The sequence below is a fragment of the Oncorhynchus kisutch genome, linkage group LG9 (assembly GCF_002021735.2).
Source record: "Oncorhynchus kisutch isolate 150728-3 linkage group LG9, Okis_V2, whole genome shotgun sequence".
In the NCBI taxonomy this organism is placed as follows: domain Eukaryota; kingdom Metazoa; phylum Chordata; class Actinopteri; order Salmoniformes; family Salmonidae; genus Oncorhynchus; species Oncorhynchus kisutch.
The window spans coordinates 24483791-24511094 of record NC_034182.2 but is presented as its reverse complement, the minus strand read 5'-3'; the positions used below and the strand labels follow the sequence as shown (position 1 = coordinate 24511094).

Here is a 27304-nt window from a genome sequence, read left to right as displayed (position 1 = left end):
CATCTCATTATTTTCAGTCTTTTTCTTGTAGATCCTCAATATATCGATACCCCACTGACTGCTTCATAAGGTCTTCACAGTAATAAGACCCTATACTTTCTGCATAACGTTTACAAGAATTTATACACAAAAGGATTCGAATTCTGCAATCGATCATATCCACCCCCAGCATTTAGATTTCCATTTTATTAGGATCCTTTGGCATAATAACGAGAAAGACATTACAGACAAAAGACTTTACAATTGACATACATTTAAAACATGAACATGTAGTGTGTGTGTGTGTGTGTGTGTGTGTGTGTGTGTGTGTGTGTGTGTGTGTGTGTGTGTGTGTGTGTGTGTGTGTGTGTGTGTGTGCATCTATCAGTTACACATACATGTCAGTACATACACACAACAAGTAGGTCACATGGGGGAGAGGCGTTGTGCCGTGAGGTGCCGCTTTGTTTTTTAAAAACCAGGTTTGCTGTTCACTTGCACTGTATAAGACGGAAGGGAGTTCCGTGCAATCATGGCTCTGTATATTACTGTGTGTTTCCTTGAATTTGTTCTGGGCCTGGGGACTGTGAAAAGACCCCTGGTGGCATGTCTGGCGGGGTAAATGTGTGTCAGTGGTGTGCGTAAGTTGACTATACAAACAAATTTGGAATTTCCAACACATGAATGTTTCTTATAAAAACAAGAAGTGATGCAGACAGTCTTTCCTCAACTCTTAACCAAGAGAGACTGGCATGCATAGCATTGATATCAGCCCTCTGATTATGATGAAGTGCCAAACGTGCCACTCTGTTCTGGGCCAGCTGCAGCTTAACTAAGTCCCTCTTTGCAGCACTTCACCATATGACTGGACAATAATCAAGGTAGGATAAAAGCATTCCAGGTGTCAGTTGGTCAGTCATTTACAGTAGTAAATGGAGTGTAATGTACACACACACACACACACACACACGCACAAACAGACACACACACACTACAACACAAACAAACACACTCATTTAGTAATTTGGGTAATTATTTTCTATTTCCAATGGGTGAGAGTATGAGAGCATACACACTTCCTTATGATCCACTATCCTGCTACTTCAGTGTACTCTAGTGACTGGCCCTGTCGGTCCCCCAAGGGGGTATCACTCACCACCATGTCTCCTCCATTGGGGTATCAGCAGCAGCTGGTTCCTGGAGGTGAGCAGGGGGTTCATCATGGAACATGTGGCATCCCCCTCCTCAGTCTACCCCACCCCTCTACTCCTGTGGGGCATGTGGGCGTGCGTGAAACAGCTGGTGATTTCCAAAAACCGATTAGAGCCATCCTACCGTGCGGATCTGGACAGCCAATGAGAAACTAGGGGGAAGTGAGTGGGATCCTGGGATCCTTAGTACCTGCAGGACGCTCTGTGATTTCTTTATATGAATATGTAGTCTAAAAGGTCACCAACAATAGCCTATGTGTCAGGAGCATATAAACTATAATCAATGACCAAGATGTAATAGCCTAATGCTCACCTGTGCATATTTGTTTGGTTACAGAACTATGAAGTACTAACATATGGGGTCATGTGAGGTCAACACAATCACCTCCCATCCGTGTCACACAGGCTACGTCCCAAATGACACCCTATTCCCTAGTGCTCTATTCCCCTTAGAGCTCTGGTCAAAAGTAGTGCACTATGTAGGGAATAGGGTGCCATTTAGTATGCAAGATCAGTCTATTCTGAGACATTCGCTAAATAATACATGGGATATGTCATTATCTAAACAATGGTGTGACTTAAGGGTTATGTTTCAGGCAGTCACTATCTGGGGTGTATGGGTGGATAAAAACCCCAAGAAACAAATTTATAAATTATGCATTATAGTAGAACCTAGAGACTATTCAAGTGTTGCCAGTGGGTAGCCTACTGAATGGCACAAAGCATTTACCAGGGGCCAAATGTGACCACAGCCTGTTATGTGAACTATATCGGTATGTGGTGTGAGATGGCGCTACAGTAAGAAGCCATCTATCACAGGGTGGCCCTGAGGTGGCACTGAGCTGTGTTCCTCCATGTTCAACCTGGACTCAGGGGTAGACATAACATAGTAAAAGGTAAATCCGAGACACTCCAATTAGTATGATATGTTATGTTTCGTATGGAATGTATTCATTTATGGACGTCCGTCATATGATACAGTATGTTGCGAATTACAATTTCTATGATACGAATTGCAATTATTACAATATGTTATGAATTGCAATTCGTACAATATATCAAGAATTTGCAAAATGGCCTCCCTAGTGGCGCAGCGGTCTAAGCCAGCCATGACCGGGAGACCTATGTGGCGAAGCACAATTAGCCCAGCATCGTCCGGGTTAGGGGAGGGTTTGGCCGGCCGGAATGTCCTTGTCCCATCGCGCTCTAGCGACTCCTGTGGAGCGTTGGGCACATGCACGGTCGTCAGTTGTACGGTGTTTCCTCTGACACATTGGTGCGTCTGGCTTCCGGGTTAAGCGAGCAAGGTGTCAAGAAGCAGTGCGGCTTGGCAGGGTCGTGTTTTGGAAGATGCATGGCTCTCCACCTTCACCTCTTCTGAGTCCATACAGGAGTTGTGATGGGACAAGAGGGGAAGAGTTAGTTAACGTGCTAAGTAGTTGCAAAGTAGCTAAAAAGTAGTTTAAAAGTTGCTAATATCCTAAAGTTGTCCGTGATGAGATTCGAACACGCAGCCATTGGGTTGCTAGATGTTCACTTTTGGTTTTGTCTTAAGTAACATTCTGTCTTATGTAACCATAACAAACGTGACATACAGTGCATTCGAAATATATTCAGACCACTGTCTTTTCCACATTTTGTTACAGCCTTATTCTAAAATAGATTCAATCGATTTTTTCCCCTTATCAATCTACACACAGTACCCCATAATGACAAAGTCTCCCAGTCTCTGCCACTGAAAAACATCCCGACAGCATGATGCTGCCACCACCATGGTTCACCGAAGGGATGGTGCCAGGTTTCCTCCAGACGTGACGCTTGGCCTTCAGGCCAAAGACTTCAATCTTGGTTTCATCAGACCAGAGCATCTTGTTTCTCATGGTCTGAGAGTCCTTTAGGTGCCTTTTGGCAAACTCCAAGCAGGCTGTCATTCGCCTTTAACTGAGGAGTGGCTTCCGTCTGGCCACTCCACCATTAAGGCCTGACTGGTGGAGTGCTGCAAAGATGGTTGTCCTTCTGGAAGGTTCTCCCATCTCCATATCTCTGGAGCTCTGTCAGAGTGACCATCAGGTTCTTGGTCACCTCCCTGACCAAGGCCCATCTCCTCCGATTGCTTAGTTTGGCCAGGCAGACAGATCTAGGAAGGGTCTTGGTGGTTCCAAACTTCTTCCATTTAAGAATGAAGGAGGCCACTGTGTTCTTGGGGACCTTAAATGCTGCAGAAATGTTTTGGTATCCTTCCCCAGATCTGTGCCCTGACACAATCCTGGCTCAGGGCTCTACGGACAATTTCTTCGACCTCGTGGCTTAGTTTTTGCTCTGACATGCACAGTTAACTGTGGGACCTTATATAGACAGGTGTGTGCCTTTGCAAATCATGTCCAATCAATTGAATTTACCACAGGTTGACTCAAATCAAGTTGTAGAAACATCTCAATGATGATCAATGGAAACAGGATGCACCTGAGCTCAATTTATTTTGAATCTCATCGCAAAGGGCCTAAATACTTATTTCTGTTTTGTCTAAAAACCTGTTTTTGCTTTGTCATTATGGGGTATTTTGTGTAGATTGATAAGAGGGAAAAAAATATTGTATCTATTTTAGAATAAGGCTGTAAAGTAACAAAATGTGGAAAATGTCCAGGGGTATGAATACATTCCGAATGCACTGTGTCATGGTAATTTCAGTATCCCAGATCTACATTTACTATGTTACGTTTAGTCTATGTAGACAAGTCTGTAATGTTGACAGTCAACTGAGGAAAATTTACAATTAGGTGTCTGGTGAGGCTATGTCGAGTTGCACTTAGGGTACTGCAGGTAGACTATGCGTGCTATGTGTGTTTACCTTGAGTTTCTGAGATAGGTGAACAATGTTGTTAGTTTGAAAGCAGCCGCAGGTTAAGTTTTTGAAGGTGATGACCGCGATGACGCGTGGACCCGCCCAACTGCTTTTTCGCCAATAAGAAGCGACACTAAAAGTCGCACTGTTTTCTCAGTGCACTGCAGGCCAGACCCACGACAAACAGAGGCAACAGGACTTGAAACGGGGGACCGTGCAGGAGCGGGACGGTAGACAAAGCTGAATAATTAGAGAAATAAAGGCACGGTAATCCAATACCACGGTCGGGTCAGGGCGCGAGAGGCAGAGGACACCGTTGGCTAGGCTACCTGTAGATTTGATCAAGGGCATGTAAGTCGTATCAATGTTTTAGTGCAGTTATTCATGCATGATTCCGCCCTATAGCGTTTTTGTGCCATTATTTTCCACTTTGAAATAGTGTAGGCATAGGCTATATTTTTGTGCATATTTAGTTGTGTGGGAGAGTAGTGACAGACGAATCCAACAACTAAGCCCAGCTCTGCATTTATAATTGATGACCTGCAGTCAAGCTGACAGTGGTCGAATAAAGTCTGTCACGAATGCGCTACTCTCTCGCTTTCTGTCTACGGAAAGAATCAAACGTGCCCAAAGAAGCTCTCTTCGTCAGTCCACGGGTTGTTTTCAACCTGCGCATTTGCCTGTTTGTTTGTGAAGCCTGGTAGTCCTGTTCTATTGAATGATCAATCAAGATCCCTTTGAAAAGGCTACAGCTATGTGATTGGATCAGGTTAGGCTATATAGCAGCTCTGTGTGTGCAAATTCTGTTCTACAATGAAGCGGCGATATCTCGCTGCTTTCATGACCTGTATCAGGACAGACCAGCCACAGATAAGTAGGCTACACAAATAACAGCGTCGAACCACGGTAAACGGCCTCTTTTCTATTTTATAGCCTAGTGGCTTCCTTCTGTCAGGGGGAAGCAGAAACCAGGGTCATTTACGCACGGGCATAGCCGCGGGAAATAGGGGTGCTACAGCACCCCCTGAAAAATCATTGTATATATATCATTTATTTCCACAAGTAGTGCTCTGGGCCTTTTCCTGTATTAGCAGACTGATATAGCCCTCTGTAGTGCAGGCAATTATTATTACATTTTGTAGATGGCTCCTGCATGTCATCTCTAGCTGACACTTTTGCTAATAGGTGTTGTGCCAATTTATTAATTACTACATTTAGCTAACATTAGCTAGTTAATCCAGAGATTCTTCACTTTGCCTCGATTCATCAGTTTCATCCAGATCATGGTATTTGTAGTTCTTTAGAATAGCCACATTAGCAGCTAATTAGTGTTTCATTTTGGGGGGGGTAAATACAGGTGAATATATTGATAAAAGTCACCTTGTCCTAGAGAGATTTACAGTTATCAAAACGTCACGCCATGGTAAGCCTACACGAAACACAGCCCTTTAAGTGTTTCTAAAATCCCCTATGGGAAAAATGGTGGGAAAACAATTGGAACCATTTCCTTGTTAGAACGCTAGATTTTATGGGTATTATGACTCCTGCTGTGGTACTCTATAGCCGTCTGTAGCAGGAATTTATTTAGTTCCCCTCCCCAAACATCTTCCTGCGGCTATTGCGCACGCAAAACGGAGGTTTCGATTGGTAGAAAATGGGTGCCCTTTCCACTGCATAAGCAGACCGGAGGAAACTGAATTTGACTGAGGGAGAGAGAGAGAGAGAAGGGGGTGGATAAGCCTGCCTATATCTTTACAGCATGACGGAATCAAACACGGAGCACAAGCTATGTCGGATGCGGCAGGAATGATGGAAGTTGTGTAGGCTTTAGTTTCTACAAGAAGAAATACACAGACTTGAAGACAGACAGCCATTTTTCTGTTGGCTTTAGAGATCGAGGTTGCTTTGATCGTGAATTAATCTTGTGTTTCTCCCTCGTTCTGATACTCAGTATCCCCGTGGGAAGCTCCTCCGTTTTACCGGATCCTCTCGCTCCTGCGGAGGACATGGGAAATGTAAACGGTGTTGGATGTTGAACTGCGTCCATGTCCCGCCCCCCTCCGCATCCTGGGATAACTGAGATGGAGCGGGTCGAGTTGGACCGGGAACAGGAGGCGGCGGAGCCACTCGTCCACGGGACGAACCGGATCAGGCCCTCGTCCTACCGGGCTCTACGCAGCGCCGTGTCAAGCCTGGCCCGTATAGACGACTTCATCTGCGAGAAGATTGGCTCGGGCTTCTTCTCGGAAGTGTTCAAGGTAAGATAAATGACATGTAAGAGTTTGAAGATCAGGGCCTGTCTTGTATTCTATTCACAGTGTCTCAAATTAGGGGTGGGGCGGCAGGTAGCCTAGTGGTTCGAGCGTTGGACTTGATCGAATCCCAGAGCTGACAAATAAAAAAATCTGTCGTTCTGCCCCTGAACAAGGCAGTTAACCCACTGTTCCTAGGCCGCCATTGAAAATAAGAATTTGTTCTTAACTGACTTGCCTAGTTAAATAAAATAAGAAAAGGAGAGCTGATCTATGATCGTCTTTCACTTATTAATCATAATGAATATGATTAGCTATAAGCCTAGACAGAAAGGTCCCAAATCCTAGACTCATATTCATATTTCCTATTCAGAACCTTTTTTATTCTGAAATGCTTTGAATATTGGTCCAAAGTAGTTCGACTTGGCCTATTGACTTGTTTAAGGAAGTTTAGGCTTAGTGCTTAACACTGTGGGATAGGATAGCCTTTGGACATCTGAGCATCCCTGGTGAGGTCATCACTAACGCCAAGCATGAAACATGAATGACCATTGATGTTACCTGACACCAGGTGTTTTTGTAGGCAAGTGATTAGTTGGCCTTTACTATACTCTCTATTGGCCTATACTCTTGTAGGGTTGTGTGTGCGAAGGAGGCTTCAGTATTTGGGCCTCTTTGGAAGGACACTTTCCACAAAATCTCTTTCTGAAATTAATGGCATGTAGAAAACAAGCTCCTAAATACTCTTAACATTCAAGGTGTTAGATAAGGTAGGCTTGCACACATACACAGTGCTGATGATGGATCATAATAGGAGGATTATTTTGCCACTAGTGACCACAGCACCACATCGACCCCCACCAGAACCCAGTGACGGTGAAACACTGAGTTTCCTTTTCTCTTCCATGCTTTTCAATGAGGAAAATTTGGATTGAAATGGAATTGACCCCAAGCCCATAGCCCACATTACAGGGAAGGGAACGAAGTGTGTTGGTGTGAAAATTATACCTGTTCCTGGATGGTAGGTCTACTGCACATGCAGAGGTAGATGGTAACCTTACTCTGTCTAAACAACATGAGAGGAAGTCAAGGGTGTTCAGCCTGGGTTGCATCCCAAATGGCACCCTTTTCTCTACACAGTGCACTACTTTTGACCAGATTAGTGCACTACGTAGGGAAAAGAGTGCTATTTGGGACACAGCTATGGACTAACCTTATTCCTGGTTCCTCTCCTGTTTCACTGAGCCTTATAATGTTCAGGTAGCCTATCGGTTAGAGCGTTGGGCCAATAACCGAAAGTTTTGACAGTTCGAATTCCCGAGGCGACATGGTGAAAAATGTGCCCTTGCGCAAGGCACTTCCCTCTAATTTTGCTCCAGGGGCACTGTACTACTATGGCTGACTCTGTGAAACACATTTCACTGCACTCATCCAGTGTATGTGACAACAAAAACATCTTTGTTCCAAAAAAATTTCATAACATTGGGCCAGGGGTTTTCCTTGACCTCTCTTTATAATAGGAGCAGAGTAACACAACTGTCACACAGTGCCCTTTGGATGTGCAGTTGGCATGCAAATGATTTGGTCTTTTGTAGGTGCTGGCTGTAAAGATGCCTCTCTTGATTTGCGTTATCTGCCCTTTGATAAACTGCGTATAAACGCAAATGTATTACTGCAGTGATTACAAATACACGTTCCGATCTAGCTGTTTAGTTCAGATGACATGACCATAATGGAGGCAGAAATGAGCCTCGCAATAAATCTGCGAAGATAAACGGACAATGATCGACACCGACCATACAGATCTCTTATCGCAGGCATTTTGCTGACATCATCCATTACGATATGTAGCCTATATTAGAGAATTGTCAAGTTTGAAATAAATTAAGTTTGCTAATATGGGTGATGTGTTAATGGGACAATTGATGGCTACAAAAATCAAACTACTAGTAGTAGTTCAAGGATAATAACAAATAACTAAAAAACTGTGGTGAACATTAATGTTATAAATATATCGTTCTAGTTGTTATCTGGCAATGTATGTTTTTGTCCATATAGCCCAGCTTTACCTCGCAACTGTGTGCGCACATTCCATAAACAATCTTCTCTCCGCTCTGCCCTTTGACATCTGCTTTAGACCACAGAGATGCTGTGTTATAAGGAGACCAGGAGTAGTTTTTTTTTGCTCAGTCCCTCACACACACACACACACACACACACACACTCTGAAGCCTTGACTCTTAATATTAAATACAAATGGAGCTCCACCAAGACACTTGGCATCCTGCCATCTCTAATGTCACACTCTTGCTCTCTCTCTCACTCTCCAGCTCAATTAATGCTTTCCTCATGGCAGTCAGGCAGGCAGACATGTACACCTCCGCACGGCCATTGTGCAAGACAAGGAGGGGTGCGCGTGTCAAGACAAATCGTTCAGGTGCTGCTTTGTATCTTTTTTCTTTAATAATTTTCAAAGAACTGCGAGAGCGCGCTCCCTAGACCTGCCTGCCTACAGTACTGTAAGTGTTACTTCCTGTAGAGGCAGGAAGGAATGCTGTTTTTTTCCCCTCTTCAAATCTAACTGAAACAGAAGTATAATTACAATGTTCCGTTCTAGTTATTCTAATTCTTTGGGAAGGCGCAGGTGTCAAAACTGTCCTTCTCAAGGATGAAAGAATGGAGATTGAAAGAGGAAGGGATGGTAGGAATAGAATAGGAATAGAAGATTGGTAGAGAGAGGATAAATGTTCCTCAATTTCATGATATCCAATTGGTAGTTAGTCTTGTCCCATCGCTGCAACTCTCAAAACCTTTTACCCCATTTTTCTCAATTTCATGATATTCAATTGGTAGTTAGTCTTGTCCCATCGCTGCAACTCTCCTACGGACTCGGGAGAGGCGACGGTCGAGACCTCGCCGAGCCGCACTGCTTCTTGACACACTGCTCGCTTAACCCGGAAGTCAGCCGCACCAGTGTGTCGGCGGAAACACCGTACACCTGGAGACTGACGTCAGTTTGCAGGCACCCGGCCCGCCACAAGGAGTCTCCCGGTCACGGCCGGCTGTGACACAGCATGGGATCGAACCTGGGTCTGTAGTGATGCCTCAAGCACTGTGATGCAGTGCCTTAGACCACTGCGCCACTCAGGAGGCCCCTAGAGAGAGGATAATACATATAGGTAGGAGGAGGGAATATGTACATGTATGGAGCCATTTAAAGTGAGGGTTGTTGTTGTGTTGATCAGTGGAGGCTGCTGAGGAGAGGACGGCTCATAATAATGGCTGAAACAGAGCGAATGTATTTGATACCGTTCCACTGATTCTGTTCCAGCCATTAACACCAGCCCGTCGTCCTCAAACTTCCTATGGTTGAGGTAATGCTGGGGTTGGAGTTTGTCATTAGTGGAATCAGATCAAATCAAAATGTATTTGTCGCATGCGCTGAACCGGTGTAGCCCTTACAGTGAAACGCTATTTTACAAGCCCTTAACCAGCAACGCAGTTTTAAGAAAAATAAGTATTTACTAAATAAACTGAAGTAAACAATAAAACATTTTTTTAAATAAGAGCAAAAATAAAATGACAGTAATGAGGCTATATACAGGGGGTACCAGTAGTGTGTCCATGTGTGGGGGTTAACTGTTCAGGAGTCTTATGACTTGGGGGTAGAAGCTGAAGACTTTTGGACCTAGACTTGCTGCTTCGGTACCGTTTGGCGTGCGGTAGCAGAGGGAACAGTCTGACTAGGGTGGCTGGAATTTTTGGGAAATTATTTTCGTATTTTTTTAATTCACCTTTATTTAACCAGGTAGGCTGGTTGAGAACAAGTTCTCATTTACATCTGCGACCTGGCCAAGATAAAGCACAGCAGACTGACATACACAATAGCACAATTGGTTAGGAGCCTGTAAATCGGCAGTCATCTCCTCCCGGGCGACATCAAACCTGTGACTGATGGAGCTAGTTCTGAGTCATGTGGCGAAAAGTTAGTCAGTCAATGAGTCATCACCCTAATGACGAGCACTAATTGACACTAAAGGCTTCCACATGCTTCTGTTCGGCTGGCGCCTAGCCAAACTCACCTAGGTGAACCTAACGAGTGTGCTCGCATACTCCCCTAAAAGGCCTTCACGTGAACGAGAAAAAAACCGCTGTCACCGTAGCAAATATTTCTCAAACTAGTCAGATTAATTATAAGATGACTCAAGAAATGTCATTTTAATTTTGACGTTTGTGCCGAGGAGATCTTAGTTGGCCAATTTTACATCTAAGATGTTTGATGCAGTATTTAATGTGAAAAGAATTGCATGAAAACCCGTCATCTATCATTTAATGATAAACACTTAATTGAATAATCTCTACTGTTGACCAATGACCGACAAAGGGTTGTAGACTTCGGCTACTGAAATCCGGCTAACAAAAACCTCACAATGTTGTCATAATATATGCACAAACTGTTTCCGATTAGAAGCATGCGAACACCTTTAGGGCACAAGCAGTCAGCGGGGTGTGTATTCATCAGTGCAAACCGTAGCAAAATGTTTTGCAACAGAAGAGTTTCTATTGGGCAAATTCAGATAGGTCCCTTTCCGTTTCAACCTGTTTTCTTGCATTTGGTTCCTAGTGAATACACCCCAGGAGATTGGAAGATGACAGCATGCAGTTCCCAGTGCATACGTCATACGGCGAAATTAAATAAATCAAACTAAAATGAAAAAAATATATGAAATAAGAGTAACTCCGAGACAAACAGAAAAACCAAGGCACTCAATACTGGTTAATGATTTTCTAGTCATAGGAAAATATACACATGACAAATGTAAAATCAGAAAGCTGTGTATGTGGGGTGTAATAAGGACAGTTGGGGAATAATAGGCATAACTAGTCTGTGTGTCAGTACCAAGCTGCTGCCAGCTGCTTTTGACACCAGGTGGAAACGGTGACGGCGAGAGCCACACACTGCTGTCAACAACATTCACATAACAGTGGTGTGTGCGTGTCGATGTGTGTTTCACACTTAGCTGGGTTTTTCTAGAACGACATGCAGACATTTTCCATAGCTAAATGCTTCAAATGTCAATCAGATAGTAAAAAAAAAAAAGATGCACTATATACAAGTTTTTCGGCACCTTTTCAAATGGGTGGATTTGGCTACTTCAGCCACACCTATTTCAATCTCCATAGACCAACATTGGCAGTAGAATGGCTTTACTGAAGAGCTCAGTGACTTTCAGTGTGGTACCGTCATAGGATGCCAACATGTCAGTTCGTCAAATTTCTGCCCTGCTAGAGCTGCCCCGGTCAACTAGGTGCTGTTATTGTAGAGTGGAAATGTCTGAGCAACAACGGCTCAGCTGTGAAGTGGTAAGCCACACAAGCTCACAGAACAAGACCGCCGAGTGCTGAAGTGCGTATCGGACAATAATCGCCTGTCCTCGGGTTGCAACACTCACTACCGAGTTCCAAACTGTTCATCGGGAACTTCATGAAATGGGTTACCATGGCCGAGCAGCGTCAAACGTGGTGTAAAGCTCGCCGCCATTGGACTCTGGAGCAGTGGAAACGCACTCTAGAGTGATGAATCACTCTTCACCATCTGGCAGTCCAACGGACTAATCTGGGTTTGGCGGATGCCAGGAGAACACTACCTGCCACAATGCTTAGTGCCAACTGTAAAGTTTGGTGGAGGAGGAATAATGGTATGGGGCTGTGTTTCAAGGTTCGGGCTAGGCCCCTTAGTTCCAGTGAAGGGAACAGCATACAATGGCTTTCTAGATGATTCTGTGCTTCCAACTTTGTGGCAACAGTTTAGGGAAGGCCCTTTTCCTGTTTCAGCCTGACAATGCCCCCGTGCGCAAAGGGAGGTCCATACAGAAATGTTTTGTCGAGATCGGTGTGGAAGAACTTCACTGGCCTGCACAGAACCCTGACCTCAACCCCATCAAACACCTTTGGAATGAATTGGAACGCCGACTGCGAGCCAGGCCTTAATCGTCCAACATCCGTTCCCAACCTCACTAATGCCTTGTGGCTGAAATGGACGCAAGTCCCCACAACGTTCCAACATCTAGGTGATTTTGGGATGAGATATTTGACAAGCAGGTGTCCACATACCTTTGGTCATGTAGTGTATTTAAAATTGAACTCTGCTTTTCATTTACCACCACAGATTGATCTACAACATAATGGTGTTCTAATTCATTCTTATCAATATATTATATATATATATTATATTGCATCAGTCTCTTTGCAAGCCTGCTGAGTGGTAGTTTCTGTGTGTGATGTGTTTTTGTAGCTTCTTGCTGAGTCTCTTTCTCTCCTGTCCCTCTCACCTCACACTTTCTTTCTACGCAGGAGGAGAATGATGATACTAGGTCTGTCAGTCTGGTTAAAATCACTGCTGCATTTGCACAGAGGAGATTAATGTGTGTGTGTTTGTGAGCAAGTGTGTGTGATTGACAGCCTGAATGAAGCTCTGATGGGCAATGCTCCCCTCTAGAGTCCTGTTGTCCCAGCTGAACCGAAGTTTGTCAGAGGAGAATAGACAGGTTCTGGAAAGTCTACCCTTTTGGAAAAGCGCAACAACAATACTGAGGATCTACTACGTGAACTGACTTTTGCACACGCGCACGCACAGGCATGCATGGCACACACACCCACACCGATCCATCCTCGACTGTCACTCATGTTTGTGATCTGTTACAGTAAGTGAGCATTAAAAGTCAGTAAGTCTGTGTTTATTGGCTGAGGATCTGCGATGAGAAGGAAGGGGGGAGGTGGAGAAGACTGGGAGGTGGTGGGGTTAAGAAAGGAGGAGACTGTGGTGGAGGCGGGGTGGTATGGGCTGGCACTACCAGTTTTGACTTGAAGCTCCCATTCAGGGGCTTGGCTAACACAGCACTTTCCCTGCTTCATTGTCCCTCGCCTCCTACCTTTCCTTTCCAGTCAGGACTTGCTCTCCTGTCAATCAAGATCTGTCTGTGTGGGGCTGTCTGTGTGGGGCTGTCTGTGTGGGGCTGTCTGTGTGGGGCTGTCTGTGTGGGGCTGTCTGTGTGGGGCTGTCTGTCTGGGGCTGTCTGTCTGGGGCTGTCTGTCTGGGGCCGTCTGTGTGTATTCCCTTTGGTTTCCACATGAGCTCACATGTCGTAATAGACTATATACACGTGCACATAATTGTTAAACACTTTGTTGTTGTGCTTTTACCCCTTTCTTGCCCAGATTTCATGATATCAAGTTGGTAGTTGGTTTTGTCCCATCGTTGCAACTCCCCTAGACTCTGGAGAGGCGAACATACTTGGTATTTTAAATGCATGTAACACTTTGTCGTGGAAGTTCTTACACAGGGTCACTCGAAGTTGATCATTGTATATTATCAGCGCGCTGGAGAGGTTCCAACCAACTAAATGCGACGTAGCACACATGTCAATCAGGAGCTCTGCTGGGGCAGTCCCAGCAGTTGTCTTATATACAGCTATACACAGACAAGTTCTATTTGCATGATTTAGCATTAATTAATTCATCATTACAGTTTTGTTTCATTCATGTGACCGACCAATACTGGTTCATAACATGTGACAGTCCAATACCTCACGAGGCCTCTTCTCCCTCAGCTGAGACCTTGAAACTGCGATATCTTTCGTTCTCAAAACAAGTTCTGGGCATACTGCCAAATTGCAGCTACTGCTATGTGAGGATTTGTTCAGTCAACCACTTGCATCAACACAGAAATTGGTTTATAGAACAGCACATACATTGAACACAAATGATTTATCAGAAAAGCACAAACATTAAAATTCCTATTACAACGTACTTGGTGTGGTTTAAATGCATGTAGCACATACACTACCATTCAAAAGTTTGGGCTCTCAATAAATTTTAAAAAGTCCTTATTTTTGAAAGAAAATCAACTTTTTTTTTGTCCATTTTAAAATAACTTCATTGATCAGAAATGCAGTGTAGACATTGTTAATGTTGTAAATTACTATTGTAGCTGGAAACAGTAGATTTTTTTGGAATATCTACATAGGCGTACAGAGTTCCATTATCAGCAACCATCACTCCTATGTAATCAATTTATTGGAATTGACTGATTTCCTTATGAACTAACTCGGTAAAATCCATGAAATAGTTGTTTTATTTTTGATCAGAATACTTGGCCATTCTTGACATTTTCCTTTGCTCTGTGTGTTTACAAGCCCCGTGTCCCCACATGTTATGTAGTGTGTGAAGAGCTTGTTATACCCGCCATGCCCCTCCCTCAGCTCTCTGGCCCCTCCCTCAGCTCTCTGGCCCCTCCCTCAGCAGATATGTAAACAGGCCAGTGATGTGTTAATTTGGCTCCAAAACGGGGAGGGGGGGGGAGTGACTACCTGGACTTGGCCAACAAGAAATGGTTGTTTTTGTTTTCCATTGCGAAATGCTTTGCTACGATGTGGTCCAGAGGTGTGACTGTGTCGGGGACAGGGACTGGTAGTAAACCCAGAGAGAGGTGGGGAAGGGTGGAAGAGCAGTAGGATTATTATTATTATTTTTTACAATGAAGCAGGAAAGTGGGGGGGGAGAGCTTCTTTTGATGTCATGGAGCTGCATGCTCTTACTTGTTCCTGTAAGGCCTACCACCGACACGGAGCGAGAGAGGTGCAGGGCTGTCATAGCATTAGAGACAGGAGTTGTCTGTCGGGTGTATGTTTTTGCGTGTGTACACAATTTGCATGCGTGCGACGCTCAGTGTTGATGTTGTGTAAACACACTAAGTGGTTTACCCCGGTAGGTAAGGAGTGTATCATGTCCCAGTCTAGACACTGGGTCATGTTCTATCTGGAGGCTCCACAGGAAGTCAGTCAGGACCGATCTGCCTGTTATGATGGACCTGTTCTTAGCTAGCAGCCCCACATGTATCCCTTGGGCTGCCGAGGAGCGAAGCAGTCTATGGCACTGCTTCTCAGTGCTAGGGGCGTCATTACAGACCCTGGTTCGATTCCAGGGCTGTATCACAATCGGCCGTGTGATTGGGAGTACCGTAGGGCCCAGCGTCGTTAGGGTTTGGCCAGGGTAGGCAGTCATTGTAAATAAGAATGAGTTCTTAACTGACTTGCCTAGTGAAATAAAACATCTCCAAGTCACCAAGAAAATAAAGCTTGCAGTCAAAACAGAACCAAAGAGGGCGTATGCATGTAGGTCATTTCTAAATGCTGTCTGTTCAGCCACATTTTTCTCTCTTGGTCTCTGTGTTTCTCTCCAGGGTGACTAGAGGTCACCATAACTCAGACTCTCTCGTCAGTCAATGACAGACAGCCCTGCACATGTCCACTGATGCCCCTGACCTTTTTATCTGCTAAATACCAGCACTTCGCATGCAAGTGTGTCTGAGTCAGATTTATTGGGCGTCTCCGTGTTCCTGTCACTGGAATGCTGATATCACACATGCTCACTGTTTACCTGTGATTATGGAGCTCTGACGCACGCACACACACACACACCTGAGGTAGACTCTCACACCACGTTGCCATGGTACTCCTATTTTAGCTTGTGGCCTCTGGACACATTCCTATAACCATGATTTACTGAGCACTTGTTTATTTGAGCTGAAATTCTGCATGAGGATGAGATGAGACGGATAGCCCAGAGAGACCGTACAGCCTTACCTAATACAGTTCAGTTCTGCTGGTTCAGCATTTGGCTCATGTCTGCATTATTGTGTGTGTGTGTGCATCTTTGTGTGAGGGAGCCACTGTCCTGTTCTACAGGCCTGTAAATCCACTGATGTGGTTAAATCCTGTAGAAATGTTATAAATCAGATGGGGGGGATAAACTATAGAGCTAATCTTCATTGTACAATGCATAGCTCTTACTGTAAGTGCGTGCGAGCCAGCAGAGTAGGAGGGAAACTGTGTGTGTGTGGGAGGGAGAAAGTGTGTTCTTCAGTCTCTCTAGTCCTTTCACTCCTCTCTTTTTATCTGTCTCGGTCTGCCTAAGGGATAGACTGCAGCGGCTGGACCAAATCGAGATTTGGTTGTGTTCAAGCAGTAAACCTAAAGTCGTCGAGTGAAGTCGGGGGAGGTGCATCTCTGACAGCCGGACGCTCTGGTGGTTTTCCAACAGCAAGGCCCCGATCAACATGGCTGCCGTTGTTTTTAGTATTTTCTGTGTCAAATAAACTGCTCTATACCCCGATATCACACACTCAAACTGAAAGCGTAACGTTTGTACAGTAATTAATTGGTTAGAGGTCTCATCCCTTTCATTTGTATCCCCTGTAGTTTCAGAATCGCTTCAATGTTAGTTCCCGTTTCAGTCAAGTCTTTGGCCAGGGTTTGTGGGTCAAACAAAAACACCCTAATTTGTTGACATAGTGCCTCCCACAATACAGTTAGTGAGAAGCACCCGCAGCGACTTGAAGGCAACGTCATTAAAAACTGCATGACCTTGGATCACATGATTTTTGTAAAGTTCATGCATTTGGCATTAGTCGCATGTCAGACACTTTTTATCCCCGTAATGCAACACACTTTGAAAGGCGCGAGTGGCCAACGTCTTTGACAAAAGTGATCCGCTCGACTGCAACCGTTGACTGCATACTGTAAGTGTGGTAGTACTGCAGCCTTGAATTAAGAGGCCTGACGTGCGTTTTTGTTTCTCTGGTCTGCTGGCCAGCTCCTATCCAGGCCACTGTCATGTTGACGATGTCGCCATACTCTTGCAGCATTTTCACTTGTGATTTACCTCTTGTGTTTTACCCAAAAGGCTCAGCGATTTCTGTTTCCATCTACACGGCTCCGGCACCCGTGTCTCACGGGGCCATGGCTCTGGCGGATCTGCTCTCACCTGGGGCCAAAGCAAGGCCCTGGGTATTTTTCAGCTTGCATTTACATCTCGGCTAACTGAACTTTAACGCCTCACAAAGCAACAGTCTTGAATGATGCATATGTTGTTGATTCTGCTTGCCACAAGTCTTAAGGGTCACACTCCTGATGGAAACACAATGACACTAGAGTTGACATTAACATGAAACACTGGCGACACACGTGTGGGTGAAGGCTGAACCGAACGAGTGTGTTCGCATCCTCCCTTAAAAGACCTTCGCTGGAAGAAAAAAGCGTCAATAGTATGGTTTGTCCATTTTGAGACGCTGTGGTCAGAATACATTATCCAAAAACTCAAATCTGTAATTAAGTTGACGTTTTTGCCGAGGAGATCTTAGTCAAGCAATTTTACATCTAAGTAGTTTGGTGTAGTATTTCTGAATTAATTGTAGTTGTTGCAGGAAAACGAGTCGTCACTCGCTGTATGACAGACCTCATTGAAGAATCCCTACTGTTGACCAATCCCCGACGAAGGGGCGTAGACGTCGGCTACCGATTTTAGGTTTGCCTCAAGAAAATCCTGCCCGAACAACCGAAAAAATCCTTACTGAAGGCTAAAAACGAACAAGAAAATGTACAAAACCACAATATGCACAAACTCTTCCGAACTGTTTCTGCTGGGAAGCATGCAGACGCCCTTAGTCTCTGAACACTCGCCGTCTTGCTCGCGCTCTCTTTCGCTCAGGCACTCACACTACCAAATGTAACGCACAAATCCCACACACGGACAAACATGACAGTAACACTCACAGTACTAAGTGGATTGTTTTTGTGGACTGTTAGAGTACTTAGTGGTTGTCTATATGGTTTATTAGTTAGACGGGCAGGAGTCAAAGCCTCTCAGAACTCACATATAGGGGATAAGACAACACATCTCCATGGTGACCACCAGACACTCACCAACAGCTTGGCCAGAGTAGAGCCATATAGTCCTGACTCTAGAGCACAGGCCAAGACACTAGAACAGTTGGGTGGAAATGCATACGAGAACTGGGAACCAAAGATCCAATTGACGAGTTCACATGTTCAGTTCTCGTAAGTACAGTCTCTGCTGCCCGGTGTCCAATGGTGTATCGATCTTAACTGTGTGTCATATCTTCTGTCTGAGGTCTGACCCTAGTGATGGTCCCCCCCCCCCCCTCCCCCCTGTCTCTCTGTGTAGGTGCAGCACCGTATCAGTGGCCAGGTGATGGCGCTGAAGATGAACACCATGGCCAGTAACCGAGCTAACATGCTGAGGGAGGTCCAACTGATGAACCGCCTGTCTCACCCCAACATACTCCGGTCTGTCCGTCTTCGGACTTGTATTAAAACACACACTTGCTTTCCATATGAAAGCTTTAGTCAACAGGGCAAATCCTCAGTATACACATTTGAGCCATGCAGTTATAACACATTGTGAAACTTGTCATGAGAGGCTCATATTACCTGTTTTTGAAATTGAAGGGTGTCTGGTAACACCTTTCTCTATACCATAGCAACTCAAAGCATGTTTTTTTTCCCTTCACGTCTGCATGTAGTGCTCTAAACCAGGGGTACTCAATTCTTCCCCTACAAAGTCCGGAGCCTGCTGGTTTTCTGTTTTACCTGATAATATTTGCACACACCTGGTGTCCCAGGTGTAAATCAGTTCCTGATTTAGAGGGGAGCAATAGTGGAACTGGTTTTGAGGTCCTAGAGTTGAGTTTGAGGACTCTAGACTATGGCAATGTGGTCCTTTTTTTAAACATGTATTAGGTGTTATCTGTGTAACCAAAGTATGGCTCGTAGGCTAGATCAACTGTGTAGCATAGAGGCTTAGTATGTATACAATGGAAATGTGTTTACAAACTTTGTCATCCTCTGAATGTAAATGCATTATCCACATTTGGTTGAATTGAGTTGTTAAATTGTAAAATCTATCCTAGCTATTTTCTAATTGTTTTCGTCTCTCCTGTCTCAGGTTTGTAGGGGTGTGTGTTAATGAGGGACAACTCCATGCATTGACAGAGGTAAGATGTCTCTTTAAACTCTGGTAGACTGACTAGGATCTAGAGAACACTGGACAAATTGAACTATACTAAACAAAAATATGAATGCAACGATTTTATTTAGTTACAGTTCATGTAAGGAAGTCAGGCCCAGCCAATCAGAATTATATTTTTTCCTCCCCAAATGGCTTTATTGCAGACCAAATACTCCACAGTTTCGTCAGCTGTCCGGGAGGCTGGTCTCAGACTATCCCGCATGTGAAAAAGCTGGATGTGGAGGTTCTAGGCTGGCGTGGTTACACGTGATCTGCGGTTGTGAAGCCCGTTGGACGTACTGCCAAATTCTCTAAAATGACGTTGGAGGTGGCTTATGGTAGAGAAAAGAACATGGCATTCTCTGGCAACCGCTCTGGTGGACATTCCTGCAGCCAGCATGCCAATTGCACACTCCCTCAACTTGAGACATCTGTGGATTTGTGTTGCGTGACAAAACTGCACATTTTAGAGAGGCCTTTTATTGTCCCCAGCACAAGGCGCACCTGTGTAACGACCATGCTGTTTAATCAGCTTCTTGATATGCCACGTCTCATGTGAATGGATTATCTTGGCAAAGGAGAAATGCTCACTAACATGGATGTAAACAAATTTGTGCACCACATTTGAGAGAAATGAGCTTTTTGTGAGTATGGAAGATTTCTGAGATCTTTTATTTCAGCTCATGAAACAATGGACCAACACTTTACATGTTCTGTTTATATTTTTGTTCAGTATACTTTAACACTGACGGTTCACTTCTGAATGGTCGTTATGGTTAGGCTGAGGAAAATCTGAAGTTGAGGCAATTTTTTGATTGACGGTTGCCATTGTCATGGCTACCATACAGCGACCTGTATCTCTCTTCCAAAATAGATTTGATCTCCAATTGAGAATAACCTGTATAAATAAAGATTAAGGGAACCTGTCATTTGATTGACAACTTGGCTGAGTGTGGTTGTCATGGTTACTTCCAGTACATCAACGGGGGTAACCTGGAGCAGCTGCTGGACAGTGACCGGTACCTGTCGTGGTCAGTCAGGATGGGCCTGTCTCTAGACATCGCTAGGGGCCTGCAGTACCTCCACACCAAAGGCATCTTCCATAGAGACCTCACCTCCAAGGTAGGAAGCATGCATATAAACACACGTCGGAACACACACACACGTCTGGTAATTGTACATACTTAATTTCAAATGTTATTTGTTACATGTGCCAAATACAACCGGTGTAGACCTTACCGTGAACTGCTTACTTACGAGCCCTTAACCAACAGTGCAGTTCAAGAAGAGGTTAAGAAAATCTTTACTAAATAAACCAAAGTAACACAATAACAAGGCTATATACAGGAGGTACCGGTACCGAGTCATTGTGCGGAGGTACAGGTTAGTCGAGGTAATTTTTGTACATGTAGGTAGGGGTAAAGTGACTATGCACAGATAATAGACGGCGTATAGCAGCAGTGTAAAAACAAATGGAGGGGGTGTCAATGCAAATGGTCCGGGTGGACATTTGATTAATTGTTCAGCAGTCTTATCGTTTGGGGGTAGAAGCTGTTAAGGAGCCTTTTGGTCCTAGGCTTGGCACGCTGGTACCGCTTGCCGTGCGGTAGCAGAGAGAACAGTCTGACTTGGGTGACTGGAGTCTTTGACAATTGGATGGCAGGAAGCTTGGCCCTAGTGATGTACTGGGCCATATGCACTACCCTCTGTAGCGCCTTGAGGTCAGATACCGAGTAGTTGACATACCAGGCGGTGATGCAACCAGTCAGGATGCTCTCGATGGTGCAGCTGTAGAACTTTTTGAGGATCTGGGGAACCATGCCAAATCTTTTCAGTCTCACGAGGGGGAAAAGGTGTTGTCGTGCCCGCTTCACGACTATCTCTGTATTTCGTTGGTGATGTGGGAACCCGCTCCACTACAGCCCCGTCAATGTGAATGGGGGACTGTTCGGCCCGCCTTTTCCTGTAGTCCGCGATCGGCTCGTTTGTCTTGTTCATATTGAGGGAGAGGTTGTTGTCCTGGCATCACGCTGCCAGGTCTCTGACGACCTCCCTATAAGCGGTCTCATCGTTAGGCATGCAGCGAGCCACACGTACATACACACTCCATAAAACACAGTTGTGCCTACTGAAGTACACCGTTAACTATTAGAATAAATGGATTTACCAGGGTCCATATTCATAAAGCATCAGAGTAGGAGTGCTGATCTGGGATCATTTTAGCATTCTGGATCATAATGAATCAAATGCTATGGATAGGAGGGACCCGATCCCACATCATCCTATTCAGAGACGCTTTGTGAATACGGACCCTGACCTCTTGTCTTCCTGGTTGTCTGTCCTGCAGAACTGCCTGGTGCGTTGGGAGAGTGGCCAGTGTACGGCTGTGGTGGGGGACTTAGGCCTGGCAGAGAAAATACCAGAGTACAGGTCGGTTGGCTTCATAAATCATTCATCTATCAGCATGCACTGATTTTAGATAACACACTTGAATGGCTGCTTCCTCTCGCTCTACCTTTCTCGCTCGCTCCATTTCAATAGCTTGTTAGCGCTCGCCTGCTCTCGCTCGCTCCCTCTTTTGCTCTCTCCATCCATCTCTCTCTTTCGCTCAGCCAGTATTTTATGTTAATGTTAGCTCTAGTGTTATTGTGTTTCCATCAGGAGTATTGTAGACACAGCTCTACCGTTAGGATCAGTTTCCTCTTCCCCAATCCTAAACATTATGTGTACAGAAAAATAACACAACACTGACCTTAGATCAGTGTCTTAAGAGGGCCATTAATTCCACTAAAGCACAGTCCGATTTTCGAAAGAATGCGAGACTCTTTCACCTGAAGAAGTTGCGCTTTACCCGCTGTATCGGACTGGGTGAGTAAGCCCCTGTTTCAGGGGCGAAGGAATGTTTCGAGCGGCGTTCGCTCACACCCAACCCAAGTTTGTTAATGACGCTGACATTTCCGCCTCCTATTTTATTAATCGCTTCAGCCTGCGTTGAACACAGATTGCCAGCGCTCGTGTGTGTTTTTAAACCTCTCCGCTTCTCCTTGATGACAGGAGTTAATGTCCTGGTAGCTATAGCTCATATTAGCTACAGATCCAGGAGCAGCTTACGCTCCCTCAATCCGAACCTGAGCTATTAGGGCTAAAACACGAAACTGAGCTTGGCTCAAACACTCTTACCCCGCTGGCCTCTTTACCGTGGTAAATGGGTCTGTATCCTGTGTCTGACAGGAGGCAGCTGTTGTGTTAAACAGACTGTGTGCAGTTTCTGCCCACTCTGTTTGTCTTCTGGTCAACCCAGTGTTTACCTTGTGTTTTTGCGTATGTACAGGCACTTTGTTTTGGTACTTGTGTACCGTGCAGGGCTTTTAGGTGTGAGTAAATTGATTTTGACAGTGGAACACGTTAGTATTTGGCACCAGTGAATGTCTGCTGTGTGTTGACTGAACTTCCTCTATTGCAGCGTTTATTAACATGCATACACTTGTCAGAGTATTTTTTTTGTGTGTTGCCTTTATACATCTTGTGTGTGTGTGTGTTTGGTGTTCTGCCTCTGAGAGAGTGGGCGAGAGACACAGATGGAGTTCAGGAAAGCTTTCCAAATAAGGTCAAACTATTCCAGCACTCTCTCTCCTCTTTCTCTCTCCCTCCCGTCCTCTAACACCGCCTGACCGGAGACTCTCCCTCCCTCTTACACATCCCCAAATGGTTTACTCTGGGAGCTATGAATGTCTGTCTGCATTCCTCTCCTCTCTCCTCTATCGCTCCCTCACACTTTCTCAGCTCCCATAACTTCCCTTACTATGATGATGGGGGGGGGGGGGGGGGAATTGATAGTTACATTTTGCTAAATAAATGAGGATGATATTCCTATAGCTTGTTCTCCATCTTTTTCTAAATTGTGAGACAAAATGTTTTCAGCACTTTAAAAAAAAATGTATTTCCCTGACTGATCAAAACGTTTTTTCTCATCCTCTTTTGTCTTTCTGAAGCAGACATATGGTGAGCAATTATGTTTGGAACATCGAATTGCACTATCGAGTCTCAATCCATATAGAATCGTGAGAAACGCAATACACATAGTGTCGGCACCAAGGTATCGTGGTGATATCGTATCGTGAGGTCCCTGGCCAAATCTATTTCTGCAAAATCATGGTTCACAGTGAGATGGAAATAGCAGAGAGGAAGTGACTGCCAGCAGGGTGTCTGACGTTTTTGCCGTGTGTGTGTGTATACACACACACACACACACTAGTTTTACCCCATATGGTTGTTAATGAACTAGAGCATGATACGAGCTGCTAGCTCCAGTCTTGTTGGTTTCGGTCTGTCTCGCTTGCTGTTCTCTGTGTGAGTTGTCGTGCCTGTATTAATGACTCCGGGTGGAACTTTCCCCTCGGTATGATACAGGTCTAGGATCAGCTTCCCCTCCCCCAATCCTAACCTTAACGTCGTCGCCTGTCATCATGCCTGTCTTCCTCTGTCCTCAGTGAAGGGGCAGACCAGCAGCCCTTGGCCGTAGTGGGTTCCCCCTACTGGATGGCACCTGAAGTGCTGCGAGGAGAGATCTACAACGAAAAGGTGGACGTATTTGCGTACGGCATCATCTTGTGTGAGGTCATCGCTAGGATACAGGCTGACCCTGACTTCCTCCCACGCACAGAGGTATGTTCATCACACTCAACATGCACATGCGCACACACACACTACCTCACACACACACACAATCATTTCCCCAATATTATTGTGTGGTGTAGACTTTAAAACTTTTCCCTCTTCTGCCCATTGTATGCAACTGCAGTATAAAAGTCTCTCGGCAGTAAGTCGCAGGACTTTCATTGAAGTCTCTATTCTATTGTGCAAGTTAGTGACTTTGCGTCTCCTTAGGGCTCTGTTTCACAGGGAGATGTGTGATTGTCTGTCTGCAGGACTTTGGCCTGGACGTCGTGACGTTCCAGCACATGGTGGGAGACTGTCCACCTGCCTTCCTGAGCCTGGCTGTCACCTGCTGCAATGTAACACACACAAATCCTCTTCTACCTTTTCTCGCTCCCTCTCTGTCCCCTTCTATCGTTTCCCCTTATTCCTTCTCCTGCGTACTGTTGACTTTTGATGAACTTACTTCCCCCCCCCCCCCCCCCCCCCCCCCGTCTCTTTCGCTCATCTAACTCTCCGTCCATCTGTCTCTCTCTCGCAGATGGATCCAAAGCGCCGTCCATCGTTCTCAGAGATTGTAATGGAGTTGCAGAGGAGAGAGACCGAGAGGACACAGAAAGACGAAGCTGCACTAAAGGGTGTGTGGTGTGTGGTGTGTGTGTGGGGGTTAAAGAACACCGGGGGGGTCTTAGTCAGTGGGGGGCGGGGGGGTTCTATATCTACCAGCATTGTGTATTCAGGCAGGGGTCATTAAAACTGTTGTAATTGAGTTGAGGCTGCAGATTATATGGGGTGGTATCCTGGGGATATTCTGCTCTAGACTCCTACAGATTGAAAGATGGATAGATTAGGGGTGTGCAGGTAGCTTGACTGGTAAGAGCGTTGGAATAGTAACTGAAAGGTCGCAGGTTCGAATCCCCGAGCCGGTAAGGTTGGGGAGGGAAATCTCCCAACTGCTCCCCGGGCACTGATGATTTCGATTAAGGCAGCCCCCCTACACTTTTCTGATTCAGAGCGGTTGGGTTAAACGTGGAAGACACATTTCAGTTGAATGCCTTGTTGTCAAACTGAGTTTTCTCAGGCTCAAATCTCAGGATTTGTATGTTTTTTCTTAGTCTCAGCAGATTGCCAGCCGTGTATTATTCTAATTGAATCTCTCTCTCTCTCTAGATCTCGGCCCACTGCGGAGGCGCTTCCTCTGTCTCCCCGGCGACCCTCGCCTCTGCCGCAGCAAATCAGATGTGCTCCCTCCGGCTGTGCTACCCACTCTGGCGCCTCCCACCCGTGTCAACCCCTTCTCCCTGCGAGAGGACCTAAAAGGAGGCAAGATCAAACTGTTCGACACGCCCAGCAAGTCTGTCATCTCTTTAACGTTCACCTTACCCAAACCCCCGGTTCCCTGTACCACCCCTTCGCCCTCAGACAGAGAGAGGGGTACCCCCCGAGGAAGGCTCCACAGACGCTGCGTATCCCTTCCTTGCACCCCCCCACCAGATCTCCTGCCCCCCACCACCAAAGACAATACCACAGAAAAAACGGGGGTATTGCCAACTGACCTAGACGCTGAGAATGTTGAGGGGAATGTTGAGAACGAGAGAGAGGAGCGGGGAATCGTGAAAGAGAGATTTACCTTTGAGTCGAATGAGTTAGTAGACGAGGAGGATGTGGAGAGGAGGAAGAGCAGCGAGGGCCTCACGGGCGATGACTCAGGGCTTCCTCTCGATCCAGAGCTGCTGTCATTGGACCAGCTGAGCGAGGAACAGGAAGAGGAAACTGACCAGGAAGTGGAACCTATGGATTGCACCAGCTCCCCTGACACTCTAGATGGCACTCTCCCTCCACTCTCTTCTTTCCCTACTCTTCCACCTTATTCCAAACCCTCCACCACATTCCCCAACGGCTGGGGTAATGTTCCCCCCATCTTCAATGGTCCTCTATGCCTGCCCCCCCTCCCCTCCCCCCACATGGACAACAACAACAGCACCACGGTGGTCATTAGTCGGCCTCTGGGATGGCGGGGCACCAACCGGAACCACTCACCTCCTGGTAGGCCCATTGGGGGCTCTCCATCGGTGTTCGGGTCCGGTAATGGTTCTGGTCCTTCTCTGGAGCAGGAGGAGATGATCTCGTGTCCCGGTTGCTGTCTGGTGGGTTTCCGGTTCCCTTCTCTATGTTTCCGCACGCCCCCTCGCCGGAACCCCTATAAGAACCTGAACGGGAACGGAGACGGTACTGGAGTCACCCGAGGGCTGCTCTATAAAGGGCCTAAAGGGATACCGTCCTCCCCTACCAACCCCGAGCCTGGCCCTGGTCTAGCCCTGCCTGTGGATCAGACATAAGAGACAAAGAATGCCCTAACCACAGATCTAGGATCAGATTACTCAACCCTATTATTCTAACCTTATTTCTTAGGAGGGAGAGACTGGGAACTGACCTTGGATCAGTGCCTATGGGCTACTTCATTCCATTCTTACATATAGATGTTTACATAGCTGCTGGTGGGAAGGCACTGTTGTGCTAGTGGTCTATGAGTGGTGGGACACCCTCTGCTGGACTGAGGCGGTATTGATAATGCTGTACTGTATAACCCAGTATCACGCTATACTGATAAGGGGAGTGAGCTGAGGTCTCACAGATCCCTACAGTGGAGGAAGGCTGATAAACTGATTTTAATAAAGAAGCAATGACAATACTCCCCCTCAGCATGACGCCACTTGTATTGGTCAGAGCCATATTTAAATGTAAGCTAAACATGGCTTTGGTATTGGACCAATCCCATGTGATGTGTATTTTATGACATCCTTCTATGCTGTGGTCCATGGCTCCTTTTCTGACAGTCACAGTTGTAAGTACTATTTTTGAACGGTGGTGGTGTTGCTTCTATGAGGAATGTTATGGAATAGTGTTACTTATGAAATGTTGTGAAATATGAATGTTATTATTCAGATGTTTGATACTGTCTGAACGGTCCAAGGCTCAGCAGTTTGCTTTGTGTTCAGGCTGCTACACAGCTGTACGGTGCAACCTGGAGATGCTACGTACGAAAAAGGGCAATGAAAGGTGTGTGTGATCCGTACACTGTTCTGTTGACTGATATCTCGCCGTGACATCTCTTACGGCCCTCGTGGTCCTCGGGACAAAGCACTTACTGCGTTTTTATTTGGACTTTTTATTCAGGTTTTTTTTTGTTTTGTTTTTGCAAATGAATGGTCAAAGACCTGCTTCAGCAAAGAGATGTACAGATTCATATTATTTAAAAATGGCATTGAATAAAACTATAGAATGGGACGACGGTCTGCTTTCTCTCTAGCTGGATTGCAGGATTTCTAGCCAACTATCGACCCACACCTGCCATGAATAACTAGGAAGCATCGAGTAGCAGTGACTTTGGCAATAGTGACTCAAGACTATGTACTTGAATGAATGAATATATATATATATATATGCTTGCAAGGTGGTTGTTCTTTTCCCTCTGTTTCCTGTCTCACTGCTCGTCT

General features: G+C 45.5%; 1 protein-coding gene across 1 annotated transcript; it reads left to right on the top strand.

The window, feature by feature from the left end:
* The first annotated feature begins 4174 nt into the window (after positions 1–4174).
* Positions 4175–27095, top strand: LOC109896955 (dual specificity testis-specific protein kinase 1-like). The gene is made up of 10 exons (XM_020491429.2): positions 4175–4383; positions 5984–6290; positions 18309–18430; positions 19089–19137; positions 20127–20273; positions 21499–21581; positions 23642–23816; positions 24080–24166; positions 24349–24445; positions 24978–27095. The coding sequence occupies exons 2-10, from the start codon at positions 6078–6080 to the stop codon at positions 26144–26146; spliced, it is 2142 nt and encodes a 713-aa protein (XP_020347018.1). The 5' UTR covers positions 4175–4383; positions 5984–6077; the 3' UTR covers positions 26147–27095.
* Positions 27096–27304: the final 209 nt, after the last annotated feature.

Excerpts from the sequence above, each read along its gene's own strand:
- LOC109896955 (XM_020491429.2), top strand. The coding sequence starts at position 6,078 with ATGTCCCGCCCCCCTCCGCATCCTGGGATAACTGAGATGGAGCGGGTC. Across the intron at positions 18,431-19,088 it reads TCTCACCCCAACATACTCCG|GTTTGTAGGGGTGTGTGTTA; the intron begins GTCTGTCCGTCT and ends CTCCTGTCTCAG. Across the intron at positions 20,274-21,498 it reads ATAGAGACCTCACCTCCAAG|AACTGCCTGGTGCGTTGGGA; the intron begins GTAGGAAGCATG and ends TCTGTCCTGCAG.